General features: G+C 41.4%; 2 protein-coding genes across 4 annotated transcripts; both read left to right on the top strand.

Moving 5' to 3' along the window:
- The first annotated feature begins 982 nt into the window (after positions 1-982).
- Positions 983-11,066, top strand: LOC133133978 (CTD nuclear envelope phosphatase 1A-like). 2 transcript variants are annotated; one of them, XR_009709230.1, is made up of 9 exons: positions 983-1,796; positions 4,511-4,577; positions 4,945-5,063; positions 5,507-5,578; positions 7,319-7,435; positions 8,278-8,389; positions 9,204-9,288; positions 9,443-9,690; positions 10,844-11,066. XR_009709230.1 is itself a non-coding variant. In XM_061250309.1 (8 exons), exons 1-8 carry the CDS (start codon positions 1,692-1,694, stop codon positions 9,501-9,503), a joined length of 738 nt encoding a protein of 245 aa, XP_061106293.1. In that variant the 5' UTR covers positions 983-1,691; the 3' UTR covers positions 9,504-10,829. The 2 variants fall into 2 exon arrangements, 1 of the variants encoding a protein (XP_061106293.1); XM_061250309.1 differs by lacking the exon at positions 10,844-11,066 and having other exon boundaries at positions 9,443-10,829.
- Positions 11,067-12,647: 1,581 nt separating this feature from the next.
- LOC133132588 (gamma-aminobutyric acid receptor-associated protein) lies at positions 12,648-15,468 on the top strand. Of its 2 annotated transcripts, none has more exons than XM_061248099.1 (4): positions 12,648-13,101; positions 13,844-13,922; positions 14,413-14,531; positions 14,740-15,468. In XM_061248099.1, exons 1-4 carry the CDS (start codon positions 13,012-13,014, stop codon positions 14,821-14,823), a joined length of 372 nt encoding a protein of 123 aa, XP_061104083.1. In that variant the 5' UTR covers positions 12,648-13,011; the 3' UTR covers positions 14,824-15,468. The 2 variants fall into 2 exon arrangements, with proteins under 2 accessions (XP_061104083.1, XP_061104084.1); XM_061248100.1 differs by lacking the exon at positions 12,648-13,101 and adding an exon at positions 13,239-13,732.
- Positions 15,469-15,695: the final 227 nt, after the last annotated feature.

Below are 15,695 nucleotides of genomic sequence, written 5' to 3' on the forward strand. Positions count from 1 at the left end.
GTCCTAAGCTAGTGAGTCAGCTTGCTGCACTCACAACTTGTATCTTATGGTTTAAAAAAATAAGAAATAAACAAAATTGCGATTCTGTAGGTGTACTGGAATAAATATAAATACTGCATCCAGTTCCATACATGAATAGAACTATAAACAAACACGAGACAAATGTTTCCCAGTTTAACTTGATAAATTCATTTTAATTGTGTGCGCATGAGTACAATACAGCCACCTACTAACAACCCTGATGTTTTCATATGGTATTGGGTTGTAGAAATTCAAAGAGGTAGTCAGCTGAAACTTCTGAGACCATGTACAGAGAAATTTAAAAAAAGCAAGACCTTTTTCCAGAACTGTGCAGACTCTTTTCAGCACTACTTGGCAAAATGTAACCTGCCCATCTTGTTTTTGCTGCATAACGTCTGTAGATGTGTTTGTAAAGTCTTCCACAGGGAATAGTCATTGCCATATCCACACCTGCTTCCTGAAAAGTGTTTCTGATCTGTCGGACAGGTGTTTGGGGCTTTTTCTTCATTATGGTGAGAATTTGTCGGTCATCATCTGTCAAGTTCCTCCTTGGTCTACCAGCCCCTCATCAATGACAGCTCACCAGTGCTCTCTTTCTTCTGAATGATGTTCCAAACAAATTATTTTGGTAAGGCTATTGTGTGGTCCATGTTTCTGATCATATTTCCTGTCTCAGCCTCATAATGGCTGCCTTGACACAACTCTGGTCCTCGTGTTGACAAACACCAGTAACAGGCTCCGTAGGCAATCAAAAGCCTAGAAACTGAAAGCTTTCTTATACCTACACTAAGACAGTGATTGGATACACCTGTCTAATCAACATAATTAGGAGCATGTTTTTCCCTTCAGTGCTGATTTTGATCTGTTGAAAAAAATGTTACCTCTTTTCATGCAGTTGCTTGCAATCACAATTAAGCAGTGTGAACATAATACTTATATTCGTCATGGCATACATGGCTATTTCTGACATAATGTGTTTTAAAACGGTAAATAATTCCACTAAACATCAAAATAGAAAATAGAAAATAACAAGATTGGGATTGCATTTGTGGTTAGAACGAAAACCAGCATAACACAACGTTGCAGCCATAATCCCTGAACAAGCGCTGTGATTTCTCTACACGGAAGTGACGTCAACGCGGCGATGGCGGCTTGCAGTTCGGTTCCGGATTCGCTATGAGATGAGAAGCGGTGTTGATGGCGACTACTTGTATTTTTGTGTCCATTTTTGTGAAGAACAGAGATATAATAGCAGTTTAAATACAGGAGCCAGAAGGAAGTTGTTGTAGTTTATTGACAGCTACTTGGTTAAAACCCAGGTAGTTTGCATGCTAGCCAACTTGCTAGATAGCAACCTTAGTGGCTAGCTAGCTACTTTGTAGCTTACTCTTTTCTTCTTTTATTTTTGTTATTAAAATTATTATTATTTCCCGTAGTTGAACGCGGTTTCTGAGTGGCCATAACATAAGCCACTCTCGAATTTGCTTTGTCCCCTGCTCGGACGTATTCGACACGTCAGTTAATACTTTTAGCTAGCTAGCTACCCCTTGAGGTTCTGGAGGGGGTGAGGGGTCCCGGCTTTTTGGTCGGTGTCGCTGGCCTGACTGTTGAGAGAGCTGTGCCCCCTCTTCGCGCCCGGTTCCTGTGTCGTTTTCTGCGTTGCTGACGACATGCTGAAGACCCGACAGTGTTTATTTGGGATTCGTACTTTTCTCGGAGTGACGTCCAGAATATGGGGCTTCATTTTGTACATTCTCAGGAAGCACCTACGAACGGTGAGCAAATAAGTTCATTGCTAACTAAGTGCGTATTTCTTCACTTGTATATCTATAATTGGTTAATCAGATTACATTAGATGGCTAATACAAGCACAGTTGCCTAGAGCCTCGTCTATTTTCTTGGCTTGCTAAATGCAACGTTAGTTTCTCTATTTGAAACTGCCACCGAAACTAATGCTAGCTAACCTTAGCCACATGCCAGGTTGTTGTAGATGTCTGCACGTCTATGCAACGTGTCATAGACAGCTACATGGAGGCAAAATGAGCAAATCATGTTAAAAGTAAACCTTGACACGAATGACGTTTGATAGCTAGTTGTTGGTACCACATAAGCGAACCTTGCTGATCGAGACCACTGTTTTAACAATCCCAGTACACGGGATGTTGCAGCTAGCTCAGTTCGGCTTTTTTTTTGAGGGCTAACGATAATTTAGTTGGCTAGATTGCGAGCTAATAACAACTTCCACAATATAGCTAACCATTGACAAATTTGCTCAAATGTTTCTAACTCGCTAGGTACTCGAAACGTTGTTGACGAGACTACAAAAGTCTGGCTAGCATATTAGCACCAACAAAACTTGCTAGCCTTGCTATTTAATGGAAGTCTTACCTACTGTTGTCAGGTGCCACGATTGTTTGTTCATGCTTTATTATGATGAGCAAACAACATCACGTGGTCTTGATTTAGCATTGTTATTCAATGTTCCACTAGATTTTTTTTAAAATGTCCAGTCACGGCTAGCCTCTCCATATCTTCTGTGAGAGTTGTACAACGGCGTTTTGAAGCATATTATGAGATATGTCGGTAATGTTTATGGAGGACCGTTTGTTCAGATACCATGACACATGTGCGTTGTTAAAGAGATGCGGAGTTTCCCAATCAGCCTACGCTACAGGACAGTGCAGGACAGTGCAAACCTGTCCTGTTTTGTAGATCTAAAACAAAATAGGCAAATGCATTGTTTCAATATGTGGAAAAAAGTATCTACTATTCTGATGCTTTAGTGCATACGGGGGATGTAGTAGTTTATATCACAGGGTGGGAGGGCACTGAACTGGAAGTTGTGGATTAAAACAATGGGTGAAACATGGCAGCTGTAGCCTTGAACATGGCTCCTGTATTTATCACAAAATTACGTAAGATTAATATTGGTTAGCCTTGAAAGTCACAACAGATATGGGTGTCTTTCAAACACAATCTAGTTAAACCCAAGCAGTCATTTTAAGAACAAATGTGCCAAAAAACTCAGTCACTCACTCTGTCATTCGCTCAGGGATGCCGTTTCATAGGTTGTTTCCACCCATGTGACACTTCTCACAAGCGTCTGTTACGTGAGGACAGCACCATATACTGGTGAGGAAAATGAAGACCTTATCGGAAAAAATACTAGCCTGGAAATTTGAACTTGCTGCAACAGCGACCAACAGAAATGTCAAGTGAAAACAACATGCTAAAAAGAATTGTATTGCTTCTGGCAGGCAAATCATTAGTATGCTCTATGCATAAACATCAGCATGTCTCATTGTTCATCCGAGATTACCAAATTGAAGGGATTTAGAGATCTCTTAAAGAACTGAGTAACGTTAGCTCTACGGACAGAGGAATGACCTGAAATAAATGTATTGTTAGCTTATCTTAACCATCTTCCTATCAAAAATGCTTGGTTGCGTTAGATGGCTAGCTGGCTATCACTCGATATCACTCGATATTCTTGCCGTTTGCACACCTGACTTGGGTGGCTAGTTGCATAGCTACATTGCTGAAGTCAGATGTTATTTAGCTAGCCACCCCTACGTTACATCAGCTGTATATGTCCGAGTGAATATATAAAGCTAGCTCATTAATCATCTAAAGAGATAGACATAGATAAATGCTCTTCTGCTAACCACTGTTGTAATGCCTGGTTATCTGTGTTACTGTCATCTTCCTGTCAGCTTTGACCAGTCTGCCCATTCTCCTCTGACCTCTCTCATTAACAGCGTGTTTTTGCCAGCAGAACTGCTATTCACTGGATGTTTTTTTGTTTTTCGCACCATTCTCTTTAAACACTAACAACTGTTATGTGTGAAAATCCAAGAAGATTAGCAGTTTCTGGGATACTCAAACCACCCTGTCTGGCACCAACAATCATTCCACGGTCAAAGTTACTTGGATCACATTTCTTCCCAATTCTGACATTTGGGCTGAAAAGCAGCTGAGCCTCTTGACCACATCTGCATGCTTTTATGCATTTAGTTGCTGCCACAAGAAACCAAAATCACCCAGCCAATCTCCCAGGGTCCTTCAGCCACCCACCCTTCAGTCCTGGGCCTTTGACATTCCTGAACAGCTGGGTCTCCAAAAATAGCCGTGAAGAAGGTGAATGGTCGGAGTGAGAGCCAGAAGTGTGCTCACTCTGGTGGTGTCCATTAATTATGGTACAGTGTGGTGAGGTTGTTGGAGAGGGATGAGCTTGGAAAGAGGATTGCATGAGTCATCATTATATGCTCCAAATGAGAGGGGCGTTAATTTTACAAGGGCACACATTAGGGGAAAACATGCCTACCAGAAAATTACTTGGTTGTATTCTTTATGCATTAGTCCCTCCTCACAGGGTTCATATGTCTGATCAGCTTCTTGTACATGTGACATGTCAATGAATTGAACTTGAATGAAAAAATATGTATTGTATAAATATCTTTGAACCAAATTCCCCCCTTTTTTGCTGCAGATAATCCAGTACCAAACAGTGCGTTATGACACGCTACCTCTCTCGCCAATCTCCAGAAACAGACTCGGTGAGCACCTCTTCCTGTAAACCCATCTTTTTTTGTCCAGGTCAGCAGAGCAGGCTGATCACAGAGCTTCTGCTATTCAGACAGTGGCGGAAAAACCAAACAGAGGGCCTGAAGTAGGTGACAGTAAAGGTCCAGACCTGCTTCCCAGGCTCTGTGTGTCTGTGTGTGAATGTGTATGTATATGTGTGTGTCTGTCTGTGAATGTGTACTGTATGTGTTGGTATGTATGCATGTGTGTGTGTGTCTGTCTGTGAATGTGTATGTGTATATATGTGTGTGTGTGCGCGAGTGCTGGAATGAATTAATGAATGAATTGGAGAGTGAGTGGTTAAGTGAAGTAACTGGGCTCTGATTCTTGCTCTGCAAGGTACGGTGAAGAGGAAAATTCTGGTTCTGGATCTGGATGAGACCCTGATCCACTCTCACCACGACGGGGTCCTGAGGCCCACGGTACGGCCCGGGACACCTCCTGACTTCATTCTGAAGGTGAACCGCGCTGGCCACTGGCCTCTGAGTAGACGCATGCACACATCTGAAGCCCCTTCTCTCACACCGACTCTCATTCACATGCAGACACGCATTACATTCATGCACTGACACACACATTTCAAAGCTGTTTGTTTACGCCATCTCTCTTTGACATGCACACACACACACACACACACTCTATCACATATGACATTGCATACAGACCAGACCAGTCTCTGTCCTATGCACAGGACTTTGGTACAAACTTATCTGCAAGGTAAACACACCTTACACACCTTGCCTAAAATAGATCAGAGTGTACAGTATCTTGTGCTGCTCATGTTCACATTCTTTCACACAGCTAATTCACCCTAGGTGAACACGATCACTGGCAGGTATTGTGATCGTTCAGTAATTCATAAGTAATCAATATGCTCTTTCTTTCTTTCTTTCTTTCTTAGGTGGTAATAGATAAACACCCAGTCAGGTTTTTTGTACATAAAAGGCCTCATGTTGACTTTTTCCTAGAAGTGGTAAGTGAGCCCCTCTGCTGTCTCTGACACAGCTTTCTCAGTGAGATTATTATGTTAATCTATTATGTTAATCTATTTGTGTACCATGCAACTAGTTTTGTGTGTGTGAGAGCGAGACTTGAGAAAAAGAAGAAAGGGACGATGGATGTGTGCTCATCACTGTTTATCTGTTTATTGTTTTTCTTTGCATGTCACTGAAGTTTTTGGATTATGGTTTCCCCACAAGAATAAAGTTTCCTATGAATTAATGCAGTTACTGCCCCAATCAAGACTTTGCATTGACATGTGACATTTGTTATTTAATCATGATGGTTGCAAGTTTATATTGGGTAGACATGCAAAGCCCAAGTTGTGATTGTGAATGGATCCATCTAACCACCTTCTGAGATGGACGGAGACTCATTACTCAGTGTACATACTATCTAGCTGCCAGAAATTGCATACAGTGGACTCTTATGGGTAATTCCAGTCGAATCGACACACTTTTGGACTGCATTGTCACAAGTTTGAATGAGATTTGGCATGCTGATTTTGCCTTTTAAGAAACCCCTGGAACCAAAATGACACTTGTCTCAAATTGTTCATTTGCGAAATATGAGCTAACAAAGTTCGCTCTAATTTGCATGACTTTGACTTGCCCTATATCCATTACTGTAGGTTGTAGAGAAATGCCTCTTATCATGTTATTGGTAGTCTCCAGTTCTATCTCTTTCATGTATATTATGTTCACCCTAAAATGAGTTCTAGTGATTATAATCTTGAAATCTGATAAGCAAAAAAACCTAGATTTTAGAATTGATTACATTTTAATCAACAGTGAAAACAATATGGAAAACCAAATGACAACAGAAATGGCGAAACGGTAATTAAAGATGTTGAAATACAATTTAAGAGAAAGAACTAGATTTTCAGTCATCCCACCTCCCCTGGAAAGTCCAAGAGTGTCCTGGAATTTGCAAAATTGCGAAATGTCTCCTGCAAATCAGAAATGCAGGGGAATTCCCCTGGTCACATAAATGCAGAGAACCCCCACCTTCCCAGTTGCATACAGGGCTCCGGTTTAAAAAAAAATAAAGGATGTCTGTAAAGTCAAAAATGAATAATAAAAAAACACAACAAGACTAATTTGTATTTCTATGCTGTGTAATATATCTTATGTGTAAAGATGTTGTGTAGATTGCATATACTTGCACATTTCTAACTCTGGCCCTTGAGTCCACATCCAGCCATGGTTTTCTTTTCTCCTGGGTAATAAGTGTTACTGGTTGACCAGACTGTCTTCACACATGACTCCCAGGTAAGGGGTGGGTGGAAAACTAGGGATGAGTGATCCAAAACCACATGATGCTGCTTCAGATAGGTATTGATATCTTGGCAGTGATTCAAATATCCAAGACCAAATATTCTGGAGATGTTGACATTATAACCAAACTTTGGTTAAAATTTTATCCATTTTAAAATATATGTTTTTCACAAATAAGATTTCAAGATTATAATCACTCATAACCTAGTTACATTTCATTTTGGGGTGAACATATGTAAAAGATAGAGCTGGTGAAGACCTATACAGTGAAAATCATTTTTCTACAACCTAGAGTAACGGAAATGGGGAAAATCAAAGTCACGCAAATTAGTCCCAAGTTAATACCAAGTCTAGATTGGGTCATTGACTGTTAAATGTTTTAAAATTGTAAATGACTGTTTCTGTCTTAACAATGACCTCGATGCCATCCCTGCCAGGTGAGTCAGTGGTATGAGTTAGTGGTGTTCACTGCCAGCATGGAGATCTATGGCTCTGCTGTGGCCGATAAACTGGACAACAACAGGGGAATACTGAAACGTAGATACTACAGACAGGTAATAGGCTGTTCTGTTCCTTCCATGTCTCCCTCTCTCTCTCCTTCTTGCCCTCCTCTTTACCCTTATTACTCTGTCCTCTTTCTCTATCCCCTGTCAGTCTCTTTCTCTGTGTATATCCTTTTCTTCCACTGCTGGCCCTGCCCCCTGCTAAAGGTTGCAGGAAAGTTGTTAGCGGCAGGTGTGGTGCAGTTTCTGACCGCTGCTTTTACTCACTGCTGGCAGGTTAATTGGGTAAGTGTAGCCGAGGATTCAAAAGTCATCACAAACTGCTCAAACGCTTGGCCTGAAGTACACATACAACTCCCCCTTCAGAGGGTTTCTGTTCTGTTATTTCAGCATAAATCTATTATCTGGGGTAGTACAGAATTACGGGGGGAAATGTTGTTTCACTTTTACTTGGACAATGAAAAGAAAGATACGGTCCTCTCACTACGGAAATAAGACACTGAAGTCAAAGAGAAATAATTGATCAACTCATGTACAGACAATGCTCAAGTGAAATAAACATCTAAGTAGTTCTATGTAGGCTTGTTGGCAAAATGAATGGCAGATAAGTAGACTAGTTATATATAATGGTATAGCATTTGTGCAGACACACACAGTATTATCCAGTGCAAGACACCTGCATTCACTTAAATTATAAAGGGAGGACTGTGGCATCATCACTTAATATAGTGGTGCAGACACAGTTTAAGATTTTGGTTTTGACGCATGAAATGCAGGGCAAGATGAAACATACTTTCCAGATTTCCAGTTTACTACTTCCTCCCTCTTTCTCTCTCTCTCTCTCCATCCATCCCTCTCCCTTGTCCTCTTACTCGTTCCCTCTTTCCCTGCAGCACTGCACACTGGACCTGGGTAGTTATATAAAAGATCTGTCTGTAGTACACAATGACCTGTCCAGTGTAGTCATCTTGGACAACTCGCCCGGAGCCTACCGTAGCCACCCAGGTGAGTGCATTTGAATACACATCTTGTGTCAGGTGGCCCTACATGCACCTCTGGTTCGAAATGTATCATCTATGTTAGAGTGAAGGGGACCAGGCTTTAGATTGTGTGCCACCATTCTGTAATCCAGGCTCAGAGAGTTGAATGTGTAGACCTCTTGAAAATGAATGGCACGGTTCAGAAATTAGGCGAGAAGGCCAGAATGGTCCAACATAACACACCTTACAGAGATGCAGGAGGAGTAGCCAAAAAGTAATGAAAGTTTCACTTACTAGAAAACAGACCCATTTCAACCACGCAGGGTGTTCATCAGCGTATGATGTCAGACCCTGTATGGTCCTCGCCGGTCAGTTTTTTAAACTTGCATATATCAGTAGATATGCCGTTACAAGAAAGTGCCCTGAAGCTTCCAGTAAGACAAACTTTTATTAATCTTCAGCTACTCCGCCTGCAATGCCTCTTCCCATCAAGAGCACCTTGTTTTAGCTACCAGGAGTTTACCCATATTTATTTTTGAGCACTGCACCTTTTCTCTTATTGATAATACACCTTACCTTATTATAATTTAAACCTTGGAACCTTCACTTCTTAACTGCAGTTTATGTATAGTTAAGTAGTTAAGAATAACATCTGAGGTGGAATATTGACCAGTTAAAAGACGCTCAGCACCAAAGTTTCTTTACCCCTGTGATTGTGCCAAGAATGTTTGTGGACTTGCAGGTTTGTATTCTGATTATGTACTTTGGTGTGCTCCACTAAATTTCCATCTGTTCCTTTTCTCCTCACCATTTATTAAGTCATTGTATTTGCCTTACAGACAATGCAATACCTATAAAGTCATGGTTCAGTGACCCTAGTGACACAGCGCTACTTAACTTGTTGCCCATGCTTGATGCCCTAAGGTGAGTTTACAATAAAATACAAAAAAAAACTTGGACCTCATTTCCCTGTCCTAAAATTTGACACGTTTCTCAGTATCTCCATTCTTTCACACATCTCACCCTCTTCCATCTAATTGTCTCATTCTGGTCCTTTCTCACCTCTGCCTCTTCTCAGGTTCACTGCAGATGTCCGGTCCGTCCTCAGCCGAAACCTCCACCAGCATCGGCTCTGGTGATTGGCCTGTTGGACCTCCACCAGCATCAGCTCTGGTGATTGGCCTGTTGGTGCTCACTCTAGCATCGGCTCTGGTGATTGGCCCTTTGGTGCTCTCCAGCATTGGCTCTGGTGATTGGCCCATTGGTGCTCTCTCCAGCATCAGCTCTGGTGATTGGCCTGCTGGACCTCCATCAGTATCGACTCTGGTAATTGTCCTGCTGGGGCTCTCTCCAATATCGACTCTAGCGATTGGCCTGATGGGGATCTCTCCTGGCACAGCTCGTTTTTTAAAAACACCCTCCCTGCTGGCTGCTGTTCCTCCTTCCCAGCACTGTTGACAACCCCATCTCTGTTAGCAAGGAGCGAGGAGATGGGGAAGAGACAAATCAGAAGATGGGATGAGAGTGATTGGGGGAAACTGAAAATGAGTGGAGAGGCCAGCTTTAATAGCATTGGGGTTTTTTTTTTTTTTGGTTTTTTTTTAAAATATAAATGGAGTCTGCCTTATGCTTCTCTGATTCAGTGTGCAAGCTTGATATGTCCGTACATGGATTGGGAGTATGCCGACATTTGCTTTTTGTTTTCAGTTAATCTTTTCTTAACTGTCAACAGAGCAAGAAAAGACAAACCACAAGGCCCCCCTCCTTTACCCTTATTTCTCCCTCCAGAAACAAACCCTTTCTGTTCTCTCTCTTTCACTTGCTCTCTCCCTCTTAGTTCAAAGGTATTTTATTATTGCCGTTTGCTCCCTCCCTAGCTCTAAACAACACTTGCGATCTTTGTCTCATTGCGGAAGGTCTCTGACTGACCTCTCTCAGTCCTCAGCTAGGTTGTTGTGTCAGTATCAGTTGTACTTTGATTCAATACTAAGAGTCATAGAGTAGCTGGACACAGCAAGGTAAATCGGAAGTAGAGTTGGGGGTGAGGAGATGAATACCTGTCAGGTTTTGGAATAGCTCTTATTTGGGGAGGTGGTGAGTTGAATTAATTTGAGTAATGATCTCATTTCATGACTTAATTAGGAAAAACTATTTTGCCCCACTAGGTAGCAGGATGGGTAAAAATGTAGTCATTTTTGTTGTTGAAGAATCGTGGACCTCTTTTCTGGCCGTCCTCAAGCCTCCGTAACCAAGGAAATACAGTTTTGAAAACAAGCAAACTTGTCGCCCACAACTGGGATGCTCAATTTTCAGTTCAATTTAGAAAGAAAAAACTTGCACTTCATTACTTTGAACTCAGCTTTTGTTTTGTTTGTCATGATTTTAAATTGACTGACCCCCCCATCCCTCTCCCACCCCTCCCTCATTTTGCTTCCCATCCAAACCCCCCCCCCCCCTTTGCCCCAACACACAACCTCAGATGCCTATTGAACAATCTGTCAAGGTTCCAGATGGCTTCCTCTCTGGGTCAGTCGCCAGGTCTGTGCGTGTTGTTACCAATAAAGCACTTGTCACGATCACTTTCTCAGGCTGCTTTCTCCATTGCTGTTCACGCACTTCTTCTTTTGGAAGTGGAAGGGGATGCAGAGGAGGACACATTTTGTACATTGTGTATTTCCGGACAGAATATGCCTATGAATGACTGGTGAACGGTCTGCCCTCTGCTATACACTTGCCTCCTTCTCTGCAGAGTACTAACCCCAATCGCTGGTAGACACTGGCACAGTGATTCGAGTAAACGGCACTAATGTAATTGGAGATATAGCAAGGCAGATCAAACTGAGATCTCCCTGCACACCAAGCCACATTCCTAAAAAGTATGTTGGCACATTCAGCTCAAAGCACATGCTTCAAGCCTCAGGGAGTGATGTCACTTGTGACCGCTGTCACACAACTGTGAAACGCAACTGCTTTCCACTACACCTGGAGCCACCACAGTTCATTGATCCCACAAATAGGAAGCAGTCAAACTGCAGTGCAATGTCTTCTACCTGGAGCAGCAGAAGGCAATGCATTTTGCTTGTACAATACATGCAACTACCTCAACCCTAGGCTGAATTGCTTATCAATTAAGTAATTTTCAGGTTTCATTTTAACACAATTCTGAAGACATCAGTTATTTCATTTTTACATTATAGAGCTACCTCGAAAGAAGTAGAAAATAAATTCATTTCAATATAGTTTAATCTGACTTAAATAATGGAGTGTGAATACTGTCGTGTGTTTGTGTGCGCGCTCTTCATTGCTTCATTGAGGTTCTTGTATTCTACAGATTCATTCAGTACAAAGTTTGAAGTTGGGAAAGACCTGTTGTGTACAAGCCTGGTTGGTGGCACATGTTGCTCAGATGAAGCATTGTTTTCGTATTATTGCATATTATTTTGTGGAAAAACAAAATAGCATCTTGCTCAAGAACATTGTATCTCAGGACATGTTTTAACTCGTTAATTATTGACCATGGCAAATACTGGAACTGTAGCCTTTCAGTTCATTGATTTGACCAATAACAAACGTTTAATAGGTTCATGGTGACTGGTGGTATTAGGATATTGGCTATTACAATGTAAATGACACTTAAACGGTGTATTAAAAGCGTATTAAAATAATAGGCCTAAAAGTTATGCAAATAGCACCTCAGTCCCGGCCCACATCACGTGATGAAGTCCGCTCTAGTTAGAATTTCCGCATGGGATCACGAGGCCAACTGCCCCATCACCACTTTCTTTATATTATGTCCTTGCGCTTCTTCAGCTCCGCTTCAACCACAGAACTGTCTCTTCACTTTCCGTGAAATAGATAAGGACGAAGTTAGGAGAGGACTATTTTTGATATTGTTCAACGTAATAATTGCCAATTAGACCTATTCATACAGCAGGAAGGAAATCTTCCAAAAGGGCTTTATGCTTATGTTTAGAATCGCATAAAGGATTGTGATGTAGTAATGTGCACTCTACATCCTTCCATCAACTACTAAATTTGGCAGGCTCATTTAGTTTACTCATAAAGCTAAAGGTTTCGACAACGGTTGAGCAGATACTGAATTTCCACAACTTTTAGTTATGTAGAGTTGTCCACATGTTTAACACCCCCGGCACCCTACGTGCGTTATGATCTTGTTACATTACGGTAAATTGCGACTGTCCGTTGGTACTGCTGCTGGACACAATCTAACCAGACTGCTTTGACTAAATTCACAAATTGACCAGCTTGCCAACATGACTGCTAAATTGATCTAATTCGAAGCAATCGAGAAACGCCTATATGCTAATCATGTTGCTAGCTTGAATTGCCACTTAAGTAGCTTACCAAGTGAGCAAGACCATTCTATTTTTATCTAATTTCCGAACTGCGTCAGATTCGGTTTCCGACTGAAGGTAGACTTGCCAAGCATTGTGAATAGGCATTTTCACGTAACGTGCTCTTGTAGCGTTACAGTGTTGTTATTGTATTCGTCCGCCGTAGCTGCAGCGATCAGGGGAACAGTAACATCAGTCAGTCACCACCTAGACATTGTTATTGAACCGACTGTGAGAACAGTTCCGAACAGAGATCCAGACCCTGGTTCTGGAGTCCCCTCATTCCCGGAAAATGAAGTTTCTGTACAAAGAAGAGCATCCGTTTGAGAAGAGACGGTCAGAGGGAGAAAAAATAAGGAAGAAGTACCCAGACAGGGTGCCAGTGAGTATGCATCTGCTTTCAGGAGAAAGCTAGCTCGCAGTCAATAGATTTTTAATATTAACCTAATCGTTAACAAGCAAATGTTATACGGATGCCTATTTGTTAGCTAGCTTGTGAATGGAGATGGCTAGCTGACGTTACTTGGTCTGTCAGCTTTAGCACAGCTAACTTGGCTTCATTTTTATCTATAGCTATAGCCCGTTGTTAGCCACCTTGCTAGCAAGCTGGTGCATGCTGGGCCCTGCTATAATATTAGCCAACTCGGTTGTTTAATGTCAAAGCTGTTTATTTATGACCTGTTCCCCCTAATTACAATAATTACTCTTACAATTGGCTAGTTTGTTAACCATAATCAAGACGACATATTGAGTTAAATAGGCCGACTGGCATTGTAAGGAAATTGGGCTGATTGTGCAGTTGTTTACGTCAGACTGGAAGTGTTTAGCCACATACCCCATACCCCATACCCCCCGTGAAAGGTGATATTGATGAAGCAATACCAATTCACTGACTGGTGTTTTTGATCTGCAAATGGCCACAAGTGTACACGTCACATCTGGGACACATGATAAAGCAGAAGTGGTTACTCTTCGCACAGCATTTTACCTTGACATTCAATGCCCTTTTCCGCGTATGTACCGTATTCGGAGTTCCAAATGGTTATGGCCTGATTTGTATTGGTAGAACAATAGTTATTCGACCTTATGAGTCCATCTGATCTAACCATTTCTTTTGTTTTCAGGTAATTGTGGAAAAAGCTCCTAAAGCTAGGATAGGAGATCTGGACAAGAAAAAGTACCTGGTCCCCTCTGACCTTACAGGTGAAACGCGTTTGGCAGTCTGGCCATTTAACTCGGTTCTGAAGCCGATACAGCACCGTTGCCCACCTTTGGTTGAGAAATACTACCTCTGAGTTTAGAGATATTTTGTTTAGAGATAAAATCCCTTTGGATTATCTTCATCCGGCAAAGCCTTGTATGTTTGAAGATTCGCAAAACAAAACTATTCCGCCCAATGCGGTATTTCAGTTGACTTTGGACTACTAAATATCAATGTTAAATGAATACTTAATTTAATGTACAATTATTTTGAAGCCAAGCAATCTGCACTTTGATTTTTCATTGAATAATATTACGTGTGTGTGTGTGTGTGTGGGGTGGGGTGTATGTGTATGTGTGTGTGTGTGTGTGTGTGTATATATATATATATATATATATATATATATATATATATATATATATATAGCAGAAATATTACAGGTAATCAGATCCTGGCCAGGTACTTATTACATGTTTTATTTCTCTATGAAAGTGGGCCAGTTCTACTTCCTCATCCGGAAACGAATTCACCTGCGTGCTGAGGATGCTCTCTTCTTCTTTGTCAACAATGTCATTCCTCCCACATCAGCCACCATGGGGCTGCTCTATCAGGTGATGCTCTTCTTCTCTCTCCCCTGCATTTTTTGCATTTTGCTTATTCTGGATTTTGAAGTTGGAGCATCGATTGTGGTCTGAAGGAGGATGGTAATTAAGCCACCAGCGCAATCTCTATAACCGCTGCATAGACGAGATTAGTTTCTGCACTCAAAAGAACAGATTCAGCTTTCAGTATCTAACTGCTTCTTGCTTTCCTTTTCAGGAGCACCATGAGGAAGACTTCTTCCTGTACATTGCATACAGTGATGAAAGTGTCTACGGAGGTGGGGACATGAGGGAAATGTGACCCCTTTACCTCCACTCCACGAATGACTAGACTCCACCAACCCAGACTAGTCCACCAACCCAGAGACATCAAATGCAATTCCACATCCTTATTTCTGTCTCCTTCCCTGCTGTGCTGTTCCTCCATACCTGTTCTCTCCCTCCCTAGCTCACTGGTCAGACAGTCTGAATTGTATTTCTCTCCTTTTTTTCTTATATTACTCCTTCAGCCTTAATGTTAACTGCTGAAGAGTTTCATGGTCTTGAAAGTTCCTGAGCTGCTATCACAGACCAATTTCCAGTTACTCGTCTTTCATAGGGATAAGTTTAAAGTGAAACAAAACCCAGAGGTGCTTTCGACCTCTTCAATTCAGTGTAGTGAACTACTGTGCTTACGTATGTAGGCTACATATGAGACGACTTAGAATAAGATTGCTTTAGTTTGAAACTGACTGAAGCGTAAATTTAGACAGATTGAACAGCCATGTTTCTGCTTTTTGTTATGGTTCTGCTTTAATGGTATAATTACTCTTATTATTGGGTAATATCCTTTTTATTGTTTTGCAAATTCAGTTCTTTCCTTCTGATTATATTATCTTGACTCTGTATGCAGCTGTATTGCTGGAGCCATCCACTCAAAACCATTTATAAACTTGAGAAAGACAAATCGGTGGCTTCTTGTATCATTGTGATTACTACACACATGGAATTGAAGAGAATGTACAACAAACAACCCGCAGTATTCAGTTGCTGGTAGCCTTTCATGTAGTTCATTTATAAACATTTAATCTATTCAAAGCTCAGTGTTAAAGGGGGCTACATTATAAATGAGTTTTTCTAACAAAAGGTGGGATACAATTGTCTGAAACAATACTCATCGTTTGAGCAATGAAA

Source organism: Conger conger, chromosome 7 (assembly GCF_963514075.1).
Source record: "Conger conger chromosome 7, fConCon1.1, whole genome shotgun sequence".
Lineage (NCBI taxonomy): Eukaryota > Metazoa > Chordata > Actinopteri > Anguilliformes > Congridae > Conger > Conger conger.

What these genes read in the sequence shown, in the direction of transcription:
- LOC133133978 (XM_061250309.1), top strand. Translation starts at nt 1,692, where the DNA reads ATGCTGAAGACCCGACAGTGTTTATTTGGGATTCGTACTTTTCTCGGA. An exon ending in CTCCTGACTTCATTCTGAAG is followed by an intron (nt 5,064 to 5,506) that starts GTGAACCGCGCT and finishes TTTCTTTCTTAG; the next exon opens with GTGGTAATAGATAAACACCC. An exon ending in AGCCTACCGTAGCCACCCAG is followed by an intron (nt 8,390 to 9,203) that starts GTGAGTGCATTT and finishes TTTGCCTTACAG; the next exon opens with ACAATGCAATACCTATAAAG.
- LOC133132588 (XM_061248099.1), top strand. Translation starts at nt 13,012, where the DNA reads ATGAAGTTTCTGTACAAAGAAGAGCATCCGTTTGAGAAGAGACGGTCA. An exon ending in AGTACCCAGACAGGGTGCCA is followed by an intron (nt 13,102 to 13,843) that starts GTGAGTATGCAT and finishes TTTTGTTTTCAG; the next exon opens with GTAATTGTGGAAAAAGCTCC. An exon ending in GGTCCCCTCTGACCTTACAG is followed by an intron (nt 13,923 to 14,412) that starts GTGAAACGCGTT and finishes TCTCTATGAAAG; the next exon opens with TGGGCCAGTTCTACTTCCTC.